Source organism: Phymastichus coffea, unplaced genomic scaffold (assembly GCF_024137745.1).
Source record: "Phymastichus coffea isolate CEN01 unplaced genomic scaffold, Cenicafe_Pcof_1.1 PCOF00013, whole genome shotgun sequence".
NCBI lineage: Eukaryota > Metazoa > Arthropoda > Insecta > Hymenoptera > Eulophidae > Phymastichus > Phymastichus coffea.
Window position 1 is genome coordinate 3,261,782 of NW_026706824.1, and position 20,812 is coordinate 3,282,593.

Consider the following 20,812-nt stretch of genomic DNA (forward strand, 5'->3'; position numbering starts at 1 on the left):
CTTTGACCGCGAAAAGCCGATTCTCGTCCATTTTGCCACTGGTCTTCTAGCGAGAAGGAGTGATCACGCTAGATAATCTTGTCGCAGGACCAATTGCGTTAGACGCCTTCTATTTACGCTAATTACGTTCGCCAAAACAGCAAGGAAAATCGTAAGTAGGCAAAGTGCCACTCATTTATATTAATCGCGGAGTGCGGAGTGAAATTTTCAGTGCCGTAGGTCGTCGCGACGCGTGGATCCGTCGATGCCGGTGCCTGTCGAATCGCGCTGACATTTCCGCCATTTTGTAGAATTAAACGTGAGTGTTAGGATAATACGAATTAAAAGCAGTGGTTAATTCATTCGCGCTGACCTTTCGCCGTATACTAATTTATTGCGCACGCAGAATTAACCAAATAAAATTATTAATTAATTTAATCGCGCTGACCTGCCCGCCATTTAGCCGAATAAAATTATCGAGCCTATTGAATTGTGTTGACCTTTCCGCCATTTCATAAAATCGAACGTGAGTGTTAGGATCAGACAAAGAAAACTCGTGATTTAGGATATTCGCGCTGACCTTTCGCCAATAATATTTATTGCGAACGTAGAATTAACCGAATAAAATTATCGAGCCTATTGAATTGTGCTTTCGACCTGAAATAAGGAGTCATCATCTGAGCTGCCGGCATACCATAACCAAGGAGACAAATAGGACGCGAATTGTTGGACACCGAGGCCTGAAAGAGAGGAGATCGCGAGTACTCACCCGTTTGCCCACCCTGCGTAGTCGCCGTGAAGGTAAACCGGGATACACGCGACGAATCCCATTTTGGCCCTACCCCCGACGATCGCCTTAATTAGCCGGCGGTCTGGCACCTTAAATAATCGGGGGTAAAGAGTCAAACAGGCCTTGTGGCGGAAGAAATTTGTAGCGCGGTTAAGACCCCCGAAATTCCCCGCCACAATATTTTATAAATAAAATTAACATTTTTTTATTATTTAAGTCATGGACAAAAATCGACATACATATGGGCCCGACATGGGTGCAATATGGGCACAGTATGGATGAAAATGGGCAAAAATAGGAAAAACGGAGCAAAAATAAGCAAAAATAGGCAAAATGGTAAAAATGGGCAACAATGGGCATAATCTGTGAAATGAAATGGTGATAATAGGTGAAAATAGGTGTATATAGGAGAAAATCAAATATGTAACGGTTGCAAAGAGATAATCTGTCAAGCACTAAGATGAGTAAGTGCGACGTTTGACGGATTATCTCGTCATGTAGAATAACAGTTAGCATACCCAGCGAATATATAAAGTGTAAGTTACGGGCTTGGTAGGGTACTCTGATCTAGTCATATTAACTATTCGGATTGGTAGATGCTCCATGACTTCGTGCAAATCATCAACGAGCTCATAATTTTGAATAAACAGCCTTTCTTATCCCTGTCTAGACGGAGTCATTTTGCTGATAGGCCCTCCGCGGTATGTACGGCTTACCGGCGAGCTGTTTACCAAACGCCCAAAAATTTTTCATCTCTTAAACAATACGTTCTGCTCTGAAGTACACACACAAGGCTTGTGTGTACCATATGAAATGACGTGTAGTTTTCTTTACTTATTTTCACATCAATTGATATCGGGATCCTCGAACATGACACTTTGAAGTATTATAAACCGCATTAAAGTAACGTAGAAAATTTAATAAAATACAGTTAAAATAAACAACCGTATCGGCACAGTATAGATAAAAAATAGGCAAAAATGGGTGTGGTACTCTCCGGGAAAGCAGCGTTGTGGTACTGGAATAACGAGCTTGATTGGTATAACCTTGACGAGTTTTTAGAAGACTTTAATGAGGAATTCGGTGAGCATTGGAAGAGATTGGATTTATATCAGGAGCTGCGCTTATGCACGTAAGCAGAGGGAGAGCCCTGAGCGATTATATCAACGCGTTCCAGTCGATAGTTAGGCGTTTTGACCGTCCCTCGTCGGAAAAGAAGCAGGTGAGCATTTGCAAGGAGAGCTTACACCCGACATTCGCGAGAGTCCTATACCGGAAGTCTTTCTCGTCTATGAGAGAATTGAAACGGGAGGGCTGCGAGTATGAGCGGCAGCGCGACCGAGAGAAGCGTTGGCGGCTACCGCCGGCCCCCGATCGTATGTTGGTGGCTGACGCAGCTTATAAGGGCGCCACGAAACCCGGGAGGAGATCTGCTAAAGCCGCGGTGGCGGCGGAGGAAAAGGTCAAAATCGCCCTAGTCGAGCGGTCGGAGAATGATAGGTCGCGGGCGTGAAATAAACGAAGAAAAAGTACCTCCCCGGAAGGAGAAGTTGCGGTGGACGTCTTGCAGCCGTGGCAGGAAAACCCGGTTGAACGGCGAGGCGATGGTACCGGAGGTTCGAGTGCGGTGGACGTCGCACCCTCGGCTGCCCGGGCGAACGATTCGGGATGGGCGCGACAGCAAGGCGCGATACCGTCGAGTTTGCTTCCGCAGCAAAGAAGGGAGCGACTTCAGAATAGTGGCGGACTTGCAGGTAGCCGCCCGTTTAGTGGAGCTTGTTTTACGTGCGGAGTGAGTAGGCATAGAGACGCGCAGTGTCCGGGCCAGAGCACTGGTGGAAGTCGCGGAGGCGGCGAGAACGCGCCACGATGTTTCAACTGCAAGCAGCTAGGGCATTATGCTAACGCATGTCCGGGGACTTTGGTATCGTGTCAGGTTTGTGATACGCCGGGTTCATAGTTAAGGAATGTTCTACGTGTGCGGGAAATGTGAAACCCCAGGAAAACCCGCAAGCGGGGACCGAGATTCGCTCACCGACCCCTGCGTAAATTGGCTTAAGCGAGCACGGCTGGTGTTAAAGGTACATCGGGAACGGATGGCATGCCTAGCGCATGCCTTTGCGAGTATAGGTGGGAAAGGAAGGTTTGAGACAGGCGAGGCGGCGTTCGTATCCGCCAGCGACCCGCCGGCCTCGAGCACTGGCAGCGGAGTAACGAGTGAAAAAAAATTGGAGTCAGATAGGGTACGCGTGTAGTGAGCAGACCGGGTTGAGAGCGGTCTTCTGGGAAAATCTGTCGAATAGGTTGAGAGTAGCTGACCTTGATAACGAAGATTTCTTTGAATCAGAGAGGTAGAGTCACACAGAGGCGATGCGTTGAGTGAGGTATCCTTGATCCGCGTCCAGTCAGAAAACGTGGCATAGGAGGAACCGCGAGCATTAACGGGACCGGCTAAGGTGATGACAGGAGAGCCTGAATGAACGACGGAAAGGAGCGTAAGTCTGGGGGAATCGCGACGCTCCCGTAGCGGCGAATTTGACCGCGCCGTTGAGGGGGACAACCCAAGCAGGACAAACGAAACGCTAAATAGGGGCCAAGACGAGCGGACCACGGAAGCGTCGTCCTTACGCTCCTTAAGCCCTCCAGCGGGTTTAGAGGTCAGAAAGCGGGGCGATGAACAAGTCGAGCCAGCAGCGACGGAGCCGCTGCAATGCTCCTTGAGACCGCTCGTGCTGGTCGATTTAGCAACGAATGAGTCGTTAAAGGACAGTAGGGTCGATGCCGAAGGCGTAAGTGTATCGGAAAAGGTGGCTGAAGCACCTTTCGTGTTACTGGAGGAGAAGACCGAGACAAGCTCGGGAAGCTCTACTACAGAGAAAACGAGTCGTAAGGATATAGCGCATAGAGCGGTAGTCGAGAACAGGTTCTTTGCCACGATTAATATCAACGGTACGAATTACTCGGCTCTGCTTGATTCGGGTGCACAAGAGACCGTCGTAGGCCCGGAGTTAGCGAATAGATTCAAGTCGCGACTGAAAACTTCGACTATAGTAATAAAGGGAGTCTCGGGCGAAGAACCAGGTGCGCTCGAAGATCTGAAGTTGCACCTAGAGATCGGCGGAAACTGCGGAGCTTTGACTGAATGCGCGGTGGCGAGATGCGAGCACGATCTGATACTCGGAGTGAAATTGTGGAACGAGTGGATGGAAGAATTTAGTATTGAGAGACGCGAATGGAGGCCTAAAAGCTCAAGAAAGTGGATCCCGTTTGCGAGTAACGAGAAAGGGTCGGCGCACATACGAGGTGTGTTCAAAAAGTAACGAGAATTTTTAAATTTCGCGGGTTTGGAGAGTCCGCTTGTATAACATTTTTTTTTATTATGTTGGTACACATGCCCCTGAAGTACGATAAAATTTTCAGCAATATTCATTGCTTACTTTTTAAGTGGCAGCCGCTAACGTTAGACGTGTTTTTCGAGCTCGGCGATTTTCGTTTGTGAAAAAAAATGGATCAAAGAATTTGTATTAAATTTTGCGTAAAAAATGAAATAAAGTGTAGTAAAGTTTGTCAAATGTTAACAAAGGCATATAGTGAGTCTACTATGAGTAAAGCAAGGATTTATGAGTGGTATAAGCGTTTCCAAGATGGCCACGAAAACGTTGAAGATGACGAACGACCCGGACGCCCAAGCACATCAACAACCGATGAAAACGTGAAAAAAGTGAAAGAAATGGTTATGAACGATCGCCGAATCACAATCAGAGAAGTCGCTGATGATGTTGGCATATCAGTTGGCTCATGCCATCAAATTTTTTCGAATGTTTTGGGTATGAAACGTGTGGCAGCAAAATTCGTTCCAAAATTGTTGAATTTCGAACAAAAACAGCGGCGAATGGAAGTTGCTCAGGAGTCGCTAAATGAAGTCAATAACGATGCAGAACTACTAAAACGTGTTATAACAGGTGACGAAACATGGGTTTACGGATATGATGTCGAAACTAAGGCTCAATCGTCCCAGTGGAGGCATTCTGGATCGCCAAGACCGAAAAAGGCTCGACAAGTGCGGTCGAATGTGAAGGTTATGCTCACTGTGTTCTTCGATTTTAATGGCATAGTGCATTATGAATTCTTGCCACAAGGTCAAACAATCAATAAGCAGTACTACCTACAAGTTCAACGTCGTTTGCGTGAAGCAATCCGAAAAAAACGCCCGGATTTGTGGCAAAACAATTCATAGCTTTTGCACCACGATAATGCGCCTGCTCACACTTCATTGCTTGTTCGTGAATTTTTGGCCAAAAACGAAACTGTAACGATGCCTCAGCCTCCATATTCGCCAGATATGGCTCCATGTGACTTTTTTCTATTTCCAAAAATAAAGAGAACATTAAAAGGCCGTCGTTTTACAAGCATAGATGACATTAAAAGCGAATCGCTGAAAGAGCTAAAAGCTATTACAAAGATCGAGTTTCAAAAGTGTTTCGAGGACTGGAAAAAGCGTTGGCATAAGTGTATTGTATCCGAAGGGGACTACTTTGAAGGCGACAACATTAATGTAGATGAATAAATAAATATTTTTTTCATAAAATGAAAATTCTCGTTATTTTTTGAACACACCTCGTATTTGCAAAATGCGCAGGATTGCATAAATATCGTGAAACGCAGCGAGAACAGATGTTGGCACTCGTGCACAGTATTGTGCCGAAGCCCGGTGCCGCGCCGGCCGTAACGAACTTGATCAAGCACATCATAGATGTCGGTGACGCGTGGCCGATCAAGACGCCTATGAGGCAAATGTTGCCTCCAATCTTGAGCTTTGCGCAAGAGGAAACGATGCGGATGTGGCGCGCAGGAATCATAAAACCGTCTAATAGTCAGTGGAGTAGCGCGTCTGTCATCGTTAAGAAGGCAGACGGAACGTATCGATTTTACCTGGTCTTTCGTCCGGTGAATAATATAATTAAAATCGATGCATATCCGATGATTAATCTCGATTCGAATTTAGACCGACTGCGCGGCGCGGTTTTTCTCTCGAAAATCGACTTATGTTCGGCATTTTGGCAGATCCAGTTAGAGGAGTTATAGGAGTTAGTAGTAAGTAGTACACTGCGTTCGCGGTACCGAGATCAGTACTGTGTGAATACGAGAGAATGCCGTTTGGTCTAGTGAATGCCCCCGCAACGTTTATGCCATTTATGGACGCTTTGTTTGGCCCGAAGTACTCGCCGATTGTATTCTGGTATATGGATGACATATTAGTAGTGAGTACGAGTTTCGAGGATTACATGGCTTGGTTAGGTCGAGTGTTGTGTGGGTTAGTGGAGGTAGGCTTAGAGATGAAGTTGGAAAAGTCAGACTTCTTTTGCACCAAAGTTACGTATCCCGGCTACTAATTAGACTGCGAGGGCCTACGCCCCGACCTGGAAAGAATTCGGCCGATCAGGTGCCAAGGAACATAGAGCAATTGCGTCGATTTTTTCGTGGTGGTAACGGATCACAGCGCATTGACTAGATTGTTGAGTAAGTGAGACCTCGTGAGGAAAACTCGAGCGATGGGTGCTGGAGTTCCAACAGCTCGATTGCGAGATCGTGCACAGGAAAGGTGCTTTGCACCATGTCCCAGATGCACTTTCACCCGAGTTCGAGGACGCGGCGGAGGTTTGCGAGTTCTCGGCTATCGAGGATACTTGGTACCTGTAAAGGTGCCAGGAGGTTCTCGAACGGCCTGAGAAGTACAGAAACTGGAAAGTGGAGGATAATTTATTGTACAGGTACATGACAAACCATCTCCTCGACCCAGTTACCCATCGCGAAGAGTGTTGGCGACTCGTAGTTCCGTTGGGGTATAAGGAAAGGGTGTTGCGAGATGCGCACTGTGCGTCGTCCTCAGGGCATTTCGGGTAGGAAAAGACTTATGATCGCGTGGCTCGCGAGTACTACTGGCGAGGCGTCTGGTATGAGACCTTTGTCGACCAGTGCCAAGAGTGTTAGTGGTACAAGGTTGAGCAACGAGCACCCCAAGGGTTAATGGAAAGGCGCTTGATTGATCGTCCTTGGGCGGTGGTTGCGACCGACGTGGTGGAGTTGCTGAGGAGTAAGAATCGTTACCGCTATATCGTAGTTTTTCATCATTTCTTCACGAAGTGGGTAGAGCTTAAACTGTTGAGTTCGGCGGACGGAAAGTCGCTTGCACGCGCGTTTGAGGAATTAATTTTGCTGAGATGGGAAACACCGGATTACCTCGTTAACGATACCGCGAAAGCGTACCAGAGTAAAGTTTTTCAAGATACCTTAAGCGAGTATGGCGTAGAGCACGTCTTCTGTCTTCCCTATCATCAGCAAAGTGATCCGGTAGAGCGAATGAACCGAGTTCTGATCGACTATGATCGCTATTTTTATCGATAACGATCACAGAGATTGGGATAGATACCTTCATGAGTTTAGGCACACGATAAGTAATGCGACTCATTCCTCTACGAAGGTTTGACCGGCATTTCTGAACTTCAGACGTAATCCGCGGCCCGCCAAAAGCCTAAGGCGTAAGGTAGAGAGAAAAGTACCCATGATCAGGATAAGTCCCGAAATTTGGCAATATCACTTGCAGCGATTAAACGCGCTGCGTGATTTAGTTAGTAAGCATATGAGAGCGCTCAAGAATGACAGAAGTGCGCCTACGATAAGAAGCGCCGGTATGCTGCAATTAGTGAAGGGGATTTGGTTTGGCGCAAACTTCATCCGTTGTCAAGTGCGGCGGTGGGCCGAAACGCCAGCCTAGAGCCTGAGTTTGGAGGTCCGTATAAGATAGTCATAAAGATTTCGGACGTCGTGTATGAATTGGAAGTAAAGGACAAGCGACAGGTCCCGCACGTAAAAGATTTAAAAAGATACGTTCCGCCCCGAGTCGTGGGCCAGATCCAGTGATTATCGTGTCGTCTAGACTGAGATGTAGAGTTGCGTTATGTATTGATGTATGTTGTATTGGTTTCTTCTTTTTCTTTATTGTATATGTAGTGTAATAGTTAGTAATGGTGTTGGTTTTACCTTTACAAATGGAACAGCGGACGAGAGAGTTGGTGTCCCTTTCGCTCGAGGTCGCGGCCGAGGACGCAAGTCCTATCGGTTTGGCTTTGGGCAGTCAGGCGGACACGCCCGAGCTCGGAGGGTAGGTGAGCGGAGCTGAGCCCGCGGATTCGCTCCCTCCGACCCGGGGGGGGGATAATCCCAGTGAGGCATCCTGCAAGAGAAGTGCCCTAGAAGGCGCTCCACGAGGAGAGCCCGGGAATGGAAAAACGAAGATTCTAAAGCCCCAATTTCCCCTGTAATAACCGCCGTGGTAGACGAGCTTACTATGCTTCGCGTTGCCCGCGTTCAGTCGGAGCTCTTGTTCCCCGGTAGAATCCCAAAAACAGTAGAAGAGACAGCCATGGAAGCGGACAGCGCAGTAATGGAGGAAGAGCTGGAAGAACTTCTATTGCAAAGTCCGGTAGCTCCCTCCGCTGAGGCTGTCTCTCCGATGGAAGGTAATGAAGAGGTTCCTGTAAAGGAGGCAATCGGTCGGAGAGCGGCGAAGATCCCGCTTCAAGTATTTACAAATGGCCTCCTTGAATTTATTGAGGAAGAAGACGATGATACGCAGAGACCTGCAGAAGCGGCGAAGGTTTTGATTCCCGTAAAGCCTGCAAAACATGTTCTTGGTCCGCTGGAGTGGAAGCCCCTCTATCTCCAAGCTTTGGACCTGCAGATTCTCTTTCCGCTGGCCGCCTGCGGTGTCAAATATTCCACCAGAGGGGTACCTAAAGGATGAACGCCGATGAGTGGCAGAATATCAGAGAGGTACAGGCCGAAGGAGACGACGACGCCGAGGTCCGGATTTTTCGTTGAAAAATCTGTTTTCTCCGCTGAATGAGGGACAGACAGCGGAAGAAAGAAGAACGGCAGCAAGAGAGAGAATGATGGTGGACGCTTGACCAGCCCTCGGCTTGGAGTGGCAAAGCGGCCCATCGCAACCTAGCTCGGCCAGAAGAGCGAAGCGTCTCAACGAGCGTCTCAACGAGGTCAGAAGTGTGCGAGCGAAGTAATTCAGATAGTCCTCTGACAAGTTGATCGGCCTCCGAGGAAGAGGATGCAAGTTCGGCCCTTAGTTCGAGAGTTAGGCGTAAAAACCACCCATCAAAGGCTAGCCGACGGCGGTGGCGGGTAGCGATTGGCCGTAGTCCTCAGTTGCCGGAAAACCAGCAAAAGATGGCTGAGGAGAGACGTCCGGGAAGGCCTGTGCAGTTAATCGCGGATGAGAACTCTGGTCGAAGCGAGGAAGTGACTGAGCGAAAGACAGAAGAGGAGCGGACAGCTGCGCGAAGGACGTTGGGTGCGTCCCACTGATGGAGCAATACCAACATTGGGAATCTTTCCATTTCACACCCAGCTCGAATGGAACCAGCCACACATGATTACTCCGCCCCAAGAGCCTGTCCGACGTTCAAGTGAACTGGCGTCGGAAGCAGCTCCGGCGGACACCCCGGAGATTGAAAGAGCTACGGAGGAAAGCCCGGCGAGAAGTCGAGAGCAGGCCGTGTGCACTTGTGCGTGCCGGGCGAGCAAGTTTTCGCGGGCTTCCATGCCCCAATCCTCGCTTCGTACTGTAGCACCGCAGGGGCCGCAGCCGTGGATGGATGCGAAAGGTAACAGGCTGTCAGGCGCCTTTCTGCGTAGTTTGGCCACGGTACCGTTTGACGCGGAGAGGGATGTGGTGCCGTATCTCTGTTTTAATTGCAGAACCGGTTCCCATTCGCGGTCGCGGTGTCCAGAAGTGGTCAACCCGCAAATATTCTGCCGCAATTGTGGACGATATGATGTTTTTGTGAACATATGTGAGCGATGTGCAATTGCATTCAGAGCGCACATTATGACTCGAGTGCAGGCGGCCCGTAGTTCAGGCATTCCGCCAGTACATTTGCCTCTCCAATCTCGAGCGATTTTAGAATCCCTGGCGAATGCGGAACCGGCGACCTTGACTGAAGGGATGGCCGGAACCGACGCAGCGCCTGAACGGCGAAAGAAGGTAGGTCGGAGAGGTAAAAAGAATCGGACTCGGATAGAAGCTGCTCGAGCGTTAGCCGCTCGGAATGAAGAAGAGGCTGCAGGCGGCCCTCTTGTGGAACAGATAAGGAACGATGCTCGAGAAGAGCATCGAGTCTCTAGCTCTAACCGCAGGGATGAGGAGGTGGTTCGACGCCATACTCCTCCCGTGTTGAAATCACAGGAGATGGTGGTCGATCCACTCGCCGCCGAGTTGGCCCCGAGCTCTAATGACCTGAAAGCAGGGCCCTCCCAGGATCAGGTGTAGTTTGACGTTTGTGAGTAGAGTGTTGTTTGATAGACTTTTATTTATTTTATTGTTTTGATTATTCTCGTGTTGTATGCATGTAAGGGTTGAATAGGGACCGAGGTGCGCGTAACTTCGACGCGTGCATATGAGGTGTAGAACCCTTTGAAGAGAATGAATGTGTAGAGACAACATATAGTAAATAGCTTTATTAATATGTGATTATGATTTGGCTGTCATAATAACGACTAAAGAAAAATCATGTAGAAACATTGGCGCGTCGAATATAACAAAATCAGCTCTACGACGGCAACTTCACAATCGAACATCGAAAATATGCCGTGCGCGCGTCGCCACACTACCCCCCTGCGGAGTGAAAAAGGTCAGGGTTGGAAACGGTCCGGGAAATGCACACGTCTTTCGGAACGAGTTGTCCGCTCTGGCTTTTTTAATAGTGATGCAGGTGGAGGCAGAGGCTTCTCAACTGGTGGTGAAGATGAGGGCGTAGGCTTCGATGGTGATGAGAAAACTGGTGGTGGTTCATTTAAAATAAACGCTGGTACACATCTGTCAATCGTAACTTGGTTTGGTTTGTTGTTAATTTTTAGAGTCATAGTTTTATCGTTGCGGTCAATAATTTCGAAAGGGCCTCTGTATGGTTGTTGCAGAGATCGTCGTTCTGGCCCTTCACGTAAAAATACGTGCGTGCAGTCTCGAAGTTCCTTGTAAACGAAAACTCCAGGCTTTGAATGTCTTGATGCTGGCGTTGGTCTTAGGCGAGCCATGCGATCACGAAGAGCGGCCAGGAAAGTCGGATGATCTTCAGCGGTCTGAGCGTTGGCTGAAATAAACTCGCCTGGGAGACGTAGAGGTTCGCCGTAGACTAATTCAGCCGATGATGAATTAATATCGGCTTTGAAAGCAGAGCGAATACCAAGAAGAACGAGAGGAAGAGCTTCAACCCAGTTTACATCAGAATGAGCTGTAATAGCAGCCTTAAGAGGTCGATGAAGACACTCGACGAGACCATTAGCTGGAGGGTGCCAACTAGTGGTATATTTGTGCTTGATGCTGAAATAATCGTCGAGTACACGAAACAAAAACGAAGTAAATTGAGAACCTCGATCTGTTGTAACGATTTGAGGACAACCAAAACGAGAAATCCAACCGCTGAGGAATGCTTGAGCGACAGATTCTGCAGTGATGTTCTCAAGTGGGAAAACTTCCGGCCAACGAGTGAAACGATCGACAACAGTCAAACAGTACCTAAAAGAGCGAACAGAAGGCAGAGGACCAATGATATCGACGTGAACATGCGAAAAACGATGAGCTGGAAGATCGAAAATGCCAATAGATGATTTCACATGACGTGAAATTTTAGAACATTGACAATCCAAGCAAGCTCGAGCCCAAATACGGCAATCCTTCCGCATGGAAGGTCAAACAAAACGATCGCTAATAAGTTTCACGGTCGTTTTGACTCCAGGATGACTGAGGCTGTGGAGCTGTTCAAAAACTTGACGACGAAATGGAGTAGAGATAAAAGGTCTTGCCTTACCAGATGAAACGTCACAGTACACTGATCCTTGACATCCAGAAACTTTGATCTTCTTAAGCTGAAGAGACGTATGTTGATTCAGAAAAGTCTTGAGTTCTTCATCGTCTTCTTGAAATCTTGCCAATGACTCGTAGTTCAATGGTTTTGAAATTGCCTCCATGCGGGAAAGAGCGTCTGCAACTACGTTATCTGCCCCGCTGATATGTTGAATATCTGTAGTATATTCAGAAATAAATGCAACCTGATTTCTTTGCACAGGAGGTAAATTGTCACGCTTTTGTCCGAAAACATAAATTAAAGGTTTGTGATCGGTGAAAATAGTGAAGTGATGTCCTTCGAGAAAATGACGAAAATGGTGGACTGTCATATATGTACCAAGAAGTTCCCGGTAATATGCCGGTAACTGCGCTTGTTTAGGAGTCAACTTTTTTGAGAAAAATGCGAGCGGCTGCCAAGAACCATTAACAAACTGCTGAAAACTTCCGCCAGCAGCAAAGCCCGAAACGTCAGTGAATATACCGAGAGGTACACCAATTCGTGGATGAACTAAAAGAGTAGCCGAGGAAAGACAATCTTTGCAAGCTTGAAAAGCTTTTTCAAGCTCTTGAGTCCATGCTTACCTTTCAAAGGTGGGTTACTTAGTGCGTCGTGAAGTGGTGCTTCAAACTCAGAAGCGTGCGGAATAAATCGTCGATAGAAATCCATCATACCGAGAAAACGACGTAAGCCCTGCGCAGTTTGAGGCAAAGAAAAATTTTGAATTGCCGTGATACGCTCATGCGGAGCTTGAATACCGCTCGAAGATACAATATATCCGAGAAAATTGAGTTCCGGAACACCGAAAACACATTTTGACGCATTAACTAAGACACCGTATCGAGAAAGACGCTCGAAAACAATTCTGAGGTGCTTTTTATGCTCATCAATAGAACGAGAGAAAATTAATATGTCGTCAATATAAGCGTAGCAAAAATCTAAACCGAACAAAACTTCATCCATAAAGCGTTGGAAAGTTTGACCTGCGTTACGAAGACCGAACGTCATATAAGGAAATTCGAAAAGACCGAATGGTGTAGTAATGGCAGTTTTGCAAATGTCGTCAACGAAAACAGGAATTTGGTTATACGCTTTGACAAGGTCGATTTTTGAAAAGATCGTGCAACCATCTAAATTACTTGTGAAATCGTGGATGTGCCGAACAGGATAACGATCCGGAATAGTACGGCTATTGAGATGACGATAATCACCACAGGGTCTCCAGTCCGACTCGCCTTTTGGAGCTAAATGCAACGGTGACGACCAACAACTTGAAGAAGGGCGGGCTGTGCCAGCCTCGACCATGTCCTTAAATTGTTTCTTGGCGACATTGAGTTCGTCCGGAGCTAATCGACGAGGAGTACTAGAGACTGGAGGACCTGGAGTAGTGTGAATGTAATGAACAGTATTGTGTTTAATCTCACGATCTTTACCACAAGGATGAGTCAAATCAGGTAATTCAGCGAGAATATGAGAAAATTCGGGCGAAGAAGACATTGCGACGGTTTTCACACTGAGCTGAAAAACTTTTTTTACCTGAACGTTTGTTCGTAAATTAGTGGTACCATCAACGAGAAGTTTCATATGACAATCAGGTAGCAAATGGAAGTGCGACAGAAAATCCGAACCGATGATTGGGACATCAACGTCAGCGATGACAAACTTCCATTTGAACTCCCTCCGCAAACCAAAATTAAGATTAAGCGGGAGATAGCCGTACGTCTTAATTGCACTGCCGTTCGCTGCAACCAAGTTAAAATTAGTAGGAGAAGAACGCTGACGAAGAAAACGACGAGGATAACAACAAATATCAGACCCTGTGTCAACGAGAAAATTGCGCTTGGAGGTCTGATCGGTCACGAAGAGACGGCTGCCCGGAGACAAACAGTTCGACGCCGTCCTTACGAACTGCCGTAGTCGTTTCCCGGTTTGTAAGCACACGGCTTGGTGCACTTCGTAGCTTTTTCCTGGAATTTGCGATGGTACCAACACAGACGAGATGAATCAGGACTGAAATCTTGCTTATATTGGCTGCGTTGACGTCCTCGGCTGTTGCTTCGATTTCTACGAAGCTCTGCGACTTCCTTTGACAACGATTCGATGGCACAAATCAACGCGTTGTTTGATACTTCTTGTTCGGTGGACGTTGAAACAGAGGTGGCTCGGACGGATAAAGGCGTTGCTGGAGACACCTCGATGATTTTGTCAGCGATTTCGGACTGATTATCGAGGGTCAAGGTCGGTTGAGCCGTCATTTGCGCAGTGATGATGGCTTGAACGTGAGACGGAAGACGCTGGAGCCAAAACTGACGCAAGAGGTTATCCGGGATGACTGTCGTGCCAATAAGTGTGCGAAGGTGACGAAGGAACTGCGAGGGTTTGCGATCACCTAGTTCCTCCTCACTAATCAGGCGCCTCACGCGTTGTTCCTCTGAGGCAGACAAACGCTCAATCAGTTTGGTGCGCAAAAAAGTATACGGATTATCGGCGGGCGGATTGACGATGATATCCTCAACTTCGACAGCTATACGAGTATCCAATTGTGAAACGACGTAATGGAATTTTATTACTTCGTTTGTGATGTTGGAGATAATGAATTGCGAATCCGCCTGCGCGAACCACATGCTAGGCCAGTCTGACCAAAAGGGCGGCAGCTTGACAGCAACACGATGAACTGCCGGTGCAGGGATGGGGTTAACTGGGGCGGGTGCGCCGCCTGCTGCAAGGCCATCATTGTTCTGCTGTCGCTGTTGTTGCAGTTGTTGCTCCTGCTGCTGAGCCAGTTCCCGAGTGAGTCGCTCGTTGTCGAAGCGAAACTGTTCGAGTTGTGCACTGAGCTCTTCTTGCTGGTTGTCTCGGGGTAACACCATTCTTCACTCTCAAAAGTTAACTTTCTTTTTTTTTTAAATATACTTTAATTCGGGGTCACCAATGAAGAGAATGAATGTGTAGAGACAATATATAGTAAATAGCTTTATTAATATGTGATTATGATTTGGCTGTCATAATAACGACTAAAGAAAAATCATGTAGAAACATTGGCGCGTCGAATATAACAAAATCAGCTCTACGACGGCAACTTCACAATCGAACATCGAAAATATGCCGTGCGCGCGTCGCCACACCTTCGCTCCTATTATACTGTCCTTTTTTTTATGAGCGAACGTTCGCTTTGGGCACTCGCGGAGAGGAGCGAGTTGATCGTCAGTCAATCGTAGGACGAGATCGATGACTTCGGTGGGGAGGGGGGAGGGGTCTGTGACGGGCCCTGGTTAGAATAGCCGGCCCTGTCTGGCTCGCTCTCTCTCTCTCTCTCTCTCTCTCTCTCTCTCTCTCTCTCTCTCTCTCTCTCTCTCTCTCTCGCAGCCTCGCTCCTTCGCTGTTGCCCTGGCGAGCGTTTGAAAACTACGAACCGATACCGATGCTCGCACTACTTTATTTCAGGACCAATACCTGAGCCGGGCATCGTCATTAGGAGCCAATTGGGAGCGAGAGTGGCTGCGGCAAAAAGAAGAGAGAGAGAATGACGTGTCGCGAGTAGAGAGTTAGTGAGCGCGAGTGACCCGCGGCGATCCGCTCGCGAGAGCGAAGCTACCGGCGTTGCTCGAGCCGACGCGCGAACGATTAGAGAAGAGAGTTCGAGCCGAGATTCAGAGTTAGACGGATCGTTTGATGGCCGAGCGTGCGCACGTGAAAGAGAGTAAATCAAACAAAGGAAGCAGACGACAACGAACAGATTGCAGCACGGATAGAGGACTTCCAACGACTCTAGCATCGTAGGATCCACACCCGAGCCTACCACAATTTCCTGCCTGCAGGGGAATTATCAGCAATAGTTCCTGCCAGCAGCATCAACAGCGATTCCTGCCAGCAGTCTTCACCAGGTCAGTTCGCCTTTCTCTCTTTCTTTTTTTATTCACGAGTGCGCGACGCGTCGGCGATGTGATCGCGATCTTCAGCGAGCACGGCGAATTCCACGATTATAACGAGTCTCTCCTTCATACCTTCTCAAATTTTAATCATCAGTGTCACAGATCAATATTATATAAAAAAAAGTTTATCTAAGGATCTGTCTGGCAAACCCTCTTTCTAGTCATTGTACTTTATACTTGTACATATCAAATTCAATTTACAGCTTTTCAAACAAAAAACTATTGAAGAGTGATTTTCAATATATATATGAAAAATATTATACGATATCAATTTTCTGACAAACTAAATTAGGAACAAGATAAGAGATTACACAAAAATTTAACTTTGAAAAAAGACAGAAAACGTCGGTATTTGAATAAATCATGCGAATGTCTTTAAAAAGAGACACATTAAATATATTCAAAGAAAGTAGTTAGATAATGGATAGATTTAGGTTTGTTTCATGTATCTCTTTTTCAGGACTGGCAATAGTCTGGAATAATGTTTACGATACGTCCTAATCACCTTGATATTTTTTCTGGAACTCTTTCAAATCTTCGTCAAATCTCTTACCCTATTTCTTAATGAAATTCTCCAGATTTTTAGAAAGTAATTAATGTAAGAATGCACTAAATAAATATTCAAATTCATTAAACATCACTTATTTTGGTATTTTGGCAAGAAATTACAGACAATATTCTTTTGATAAGAATTTTAGTTATTTACTAAAAATTTTACTAAAGTTCTTTGAAACTATTCGAAGCTTTTTTTGTCATAAGTTGTCATTCTTATTCTGAATCCTTCATCTTTCAACAGCTCCCTTATTTGAGAACGATAAAAATACCGTTTTTAATTTTCGCTTCAGAAATACTGAGGAATTTCTCCAATAGATACATGAAAGCGTCACTTTTTAAATTTATCACTAGGAATGAAAGATTCTTTAACAATTTTCTTAGATTCTGGAGTCAATTCCTGCAGAGAGGCCAATTTTTTTTACGTATATAATGCACGACTGTTCCACTTGTAAAGAAAAGATAGATACTTAGTATTTCCTCTTTTAGTTGACGTAGTAAAATACTGGTTATTTAAATATCTCCAACTAATTGCTACTTATAAGTATTGTACTTCAATTTCTCAAGTAGATGGAAATTATTGTATTCCTCTTTTAAAATTATTGAGTGACGAATTGGTATAGGGGCATATTGTTTCCACTGTTGTAATATTGATTAATACTTATACTTTCTCCCCTCACCGCGCACGTGCCGGCTCAAGTAACGCCGGTGGCTTCGCTCTTGTGAGCGGATCGTCGCGGGTCGTTCGCGCTCGTTTCCTCGTCTTACTTGACGCATCTTATCTTTCTTCTTGCCGCTGCCGTTCTTGCTCCTCATTGACTCCCACTAACGATGAAGGCCATAGTTATTAGTCCTGAAATAAAGCGTTGCGAGCATCGGTAATGGTTCTTGGCTTCCATCACATTTGCCATGGCCACCGCGAAAGAGCAAGTCGCAGGAGAGAGAGCAAACCCGACAGGGCCGGACATCTTGGCCAGGGCCTCGTCACGCTAAGAAGTAATACAGCTTTCAAACTTTGTATCTATGAATTAATGAATAGACGCCAGTTATTAGCTATGTATTCAACAAATCTATATTAATTTATTAACCATACAGCATCATTACAATAAACCAAACCTTTTGCTTTTGAGAAAAATTTCCGAAATGGATGAGCTCGATCACAAAATCAGAATAAATTTTAGTACCTAGACCTAAACAATTCTTCTTTCAATCTTGAATCTAAAAATTTAAATTCTTTCAAATTCTTTCAAAAGACTTGTATCTCAACACAAGTCATTAAGCTTGTTTTGATTAAAACCATGGACATTCCTATGTTGATCATCTTCAAATTCTAGCAATTAATCCAATTCGACGCTTTGTTGATCTTCAAATTCTTCAAATGATATTTTTCTGTTAGTATCGTATCTTTCTAGTTCAGAAACTTTGCATATAGATATTTAATGTTGACTTTTATATTGACCATTTATTTTTTTGATCCGGCGATTCTCGATGAGAAAATAACGAATAATATCGTTGGAGTTGAAGAATTGCACATTCCACTTAAACCTATATTAGAATAATTCTTAATATAGATTCAAACGACACAAAAATTGTTTAACCGCTGATAACATGCAGTTATTTTTGAGCTCGTTGCATTGAAAACTAAAACGGTCAAGTCTTCCACCCATTTAAAACTACGGTCGCATGATGACAATGATTGCGGGCCCGCTTGCTTACCTTGACCAATCACCGACAGTGGGATTTTTAATCCCTGCATTTGTGACGAGAGCAGGCTGCATGCATGCTCCTCGCCTATGTTTCTCCCTCCTCCCCTCTTTCGACAAGGCATGGTGGCCAACGTTAGGCGCATTTAAGAACGCGCCTAACGTTTGGCCTTTTGTTTCAGTGCCAAGGACGGACCAGCGGAGCCAAGAGCGCTCGAGTTGAGGAACACGGTCAGAGAGTGACAAACGAAGAGAGAGAGAGAGAGAGAGAGAGTGAGCATTAGGCCTATGCAGGATTAGGCAGGCGCATAACGCGTGACCGATAAGCGGCGCATCGCATGCCGCCTAACTAATAGGTCAGGAAGGGATGGGAGCGAGCGCCGCTGAGCGGCCGCGAGACGGTCAGCGCGAGAAAAAGTGTGTGCGTGAATGAGTGCAGTTTTTGGATAGCTGGAAGGAAGGCCGACTCTACCGGCAACAACTTTGTCTGCGATTACAGCCAGCCCCACCTGCAAGGAGAGCCAACATCGCCTGCAGATACATCGCCTGCAGATACTGGGCCTGTGGCAAAGACCACGATTAGACGCGTCTGATCGTAATTGCGTTATTGCGGTTGTAAGCGAGTGTCAGTATTGTCAAGGCATTTATTTGCCGGATAATACCTGAGGTTTCTTTTGTATTAGTAATTAAGTATGTATATCCGTGTGTAAATAGTTAGAGGTAGGTTTTCTTTATCTAGCGAGTTTATAAAGGGAATGAGTTAACGGCGTAGGTGCATAAGTTTAGGATATTTCTTTATTTGATGTTAAGTGTTTATTGATTAGAGTAATGTTCTTATCTGTGCATATTATTTAGATAATATTGTATATTTAGTTATTATTAATAATAAGATCACGATTTCGCTTAGTTAAAGGTGTCGTGTACTAATAAATTTATGACCTGTTCTCTTTTCTCCCTCAATTACCGTGAGCGAAAGTGCCTCACTGACCCGCGCATAAGAAAATAGTGGCAGTGCGTTAATTTTGTCACACATTGTAAGATACTTCTTTATGTCTGTTACACAGGCTTCAATTTTTTTACGCAAAGCCATCGTTGATGACACGTTACCCGCCGTCACCAGTGGAGTCAGGCACTAAAAAATTTCGGTTTACGACATCGCGGGTTATGACAAGTTATATACGTTATCAATCTTAGTCAATACTTGAAACACTGTTTACATATACAATTTAGATGAAAATTAGACATCCACTTTCTTCGAATTTTCGAAATGCACACATCTACCGGAAGAACTCAGTGTTTCTCTCAATACACAATTTAAAAAAAAAACATAGAAACAATATGAAAACTTTAAATTAATATTTTCAATTGCAAATATTCAACCCATATGGACTTTTTAGATATGAATCTTATAAATTTCGGGATTGTGAGTGGATTTTGAAGTTTAGAGTTTTAAAATTCATGAGTTTCAAAGTTTATGGTTAGAAGTTTGTAAGTTAAGGATTTATTTATTCGGGTAGAAGATTGCTTAATTTTGAGGTTGTGAATTTAAAGGATCGTAGATTTTCGACATTTAGTTTGTAAATTTCTCGTTTATGATTCTCAGACTTTATAGTGTGTGAGTTTTCTATTGCAAGAGACCGTATGTAGACTTTAACATTGTACATCCGGAATTTAGATTTTTATTGGATTAAATTTTCTAGGCACTTTTAGATTTATGAAATTATAGTTTATGGATATGGATTTTATTGATTTTGAGTTTTGCTTTTTTTTTTCTTTTATGATAATAACACAGGCCGACAAAAAATTTTACCAAGAACCCAAGTATAGTTTTCCGAAGGTTTTTTGCGCGCTGAATCCGAATCCGAGGTCAGAATTACTCTGGTGGCTCCGGTTTTCGAGATATCCTAACCTTAAAGTGCAAAAAACGCGATTTTTGCCTATATTTGAGGTTATGTAGCAAAGAAAAGAAATTTTTTTTCAAAAAACTGTATAAATCAAATTAAAGTATGAGTTTTCTTCTTTCAAATGCCGTTGAATATGCTCGGATATCTTTTTTTTTCACGAAGTTACACAAATTTGAAATAAAAAGCACTTGGCTAACTTGCTCTACCCAGCGTCATGTGGGTGTGCCTGCTTAGGGGTTGGGAGGGCTGGTTTTAAAGGGTTGAGGAGGTATTTGGGGATGAGGCCTATCTAGATCATATTAGTACACATACCTGTGATTAGAAAATGAGTTTTTTTATCAAAAAGCAGTTAATTAAACTTGCTCTACCCAGGGTTATGTGGGTGAGCCTGTTTAGGGGTTGGCAGGGGTGGTTTCTACCTGTAAGAGAGCATTTTGTAAATAGAAGCACGATGCTCACAATATTTTTTAGTATTTTGTCATATTTCCAAGTTTGGTTTAAATTGGTGAGTGGCTCTTTAATATGGTTACTTGTTAGATAGCTTGGGTTGAATGATGTGGTGCTTTTTAAATTCATAAAATTTGAAATTTTCAAATTTGTGTAACTTCGTGAAAAAAAAAGATATCCGAGCATACTCAACGGCATTTGAAAGAAGAAAACTCATACTTTAATTTGATGTATACAGTTTTTTGAAAAAAAAATTTCATTTCTTTGCTACATAACCTCAAATATAGGCAAAAATCGCGTTTTTTGCACTTTAAGGTTAGGATATCTCGAAAACCGGAGCCACCAGAGTAATTCTGACCTCGGATTCGGATTCAGCGCGCAAAAAACCTTCGGAAAACTATACTCGCGTTCTTGGTAAAATATTTTTGTCAAATTCTGTCGGCCTGTGTAATTATAGTAGATAAGCAATGTATGTTTTAAGCCACTTCGTGGAGGTTCTAGGTGGCTTCAAACATACATAGGGGTTTGCGCATGCGCACGCACTGGGCGTGGTCACGGAGTAGGTGGTGCCTCCCACCGACCGCCCGGA

At 45.0% G+C, this 20,812-nt stretch overlaps 2 protein-coding genes across 2 annotated transcripts in view; one reads left to right on the forward strand and one right to left on the reverse strand.

Annotated features, from left to right (window-relative positions):
* The window catches only part of LOC131673513 (uncharacterized), a 1,322,481-nt gene that overhangs the window by 46,191 nt on the left and 1,255,478 nt on the right, over nucleotides 1-20,812 (forward strand). The window lies entirely within an intron of this gene.
* Nucleotides 13,587-14,555, reverse strand: LOC131673473 (uncharacterized). The gene has a single exon (XM_058951495.1). It carries the CDS (start codon nucleotides 14,553-14,555, stop codon nucleotides 13,587-13,589), a length of 969 nt encoding a protein of 322 aa, XP_058807478.1.

Coding starts and splice junctions, on each gene's coding strand:
- LOC131673473 (XM_058951495.1), bottom strand. CDS start 14,555: ATGGTGTTACCCCGAGACAACCAGCAAGAAGAGCTCAGTGCACAACTC.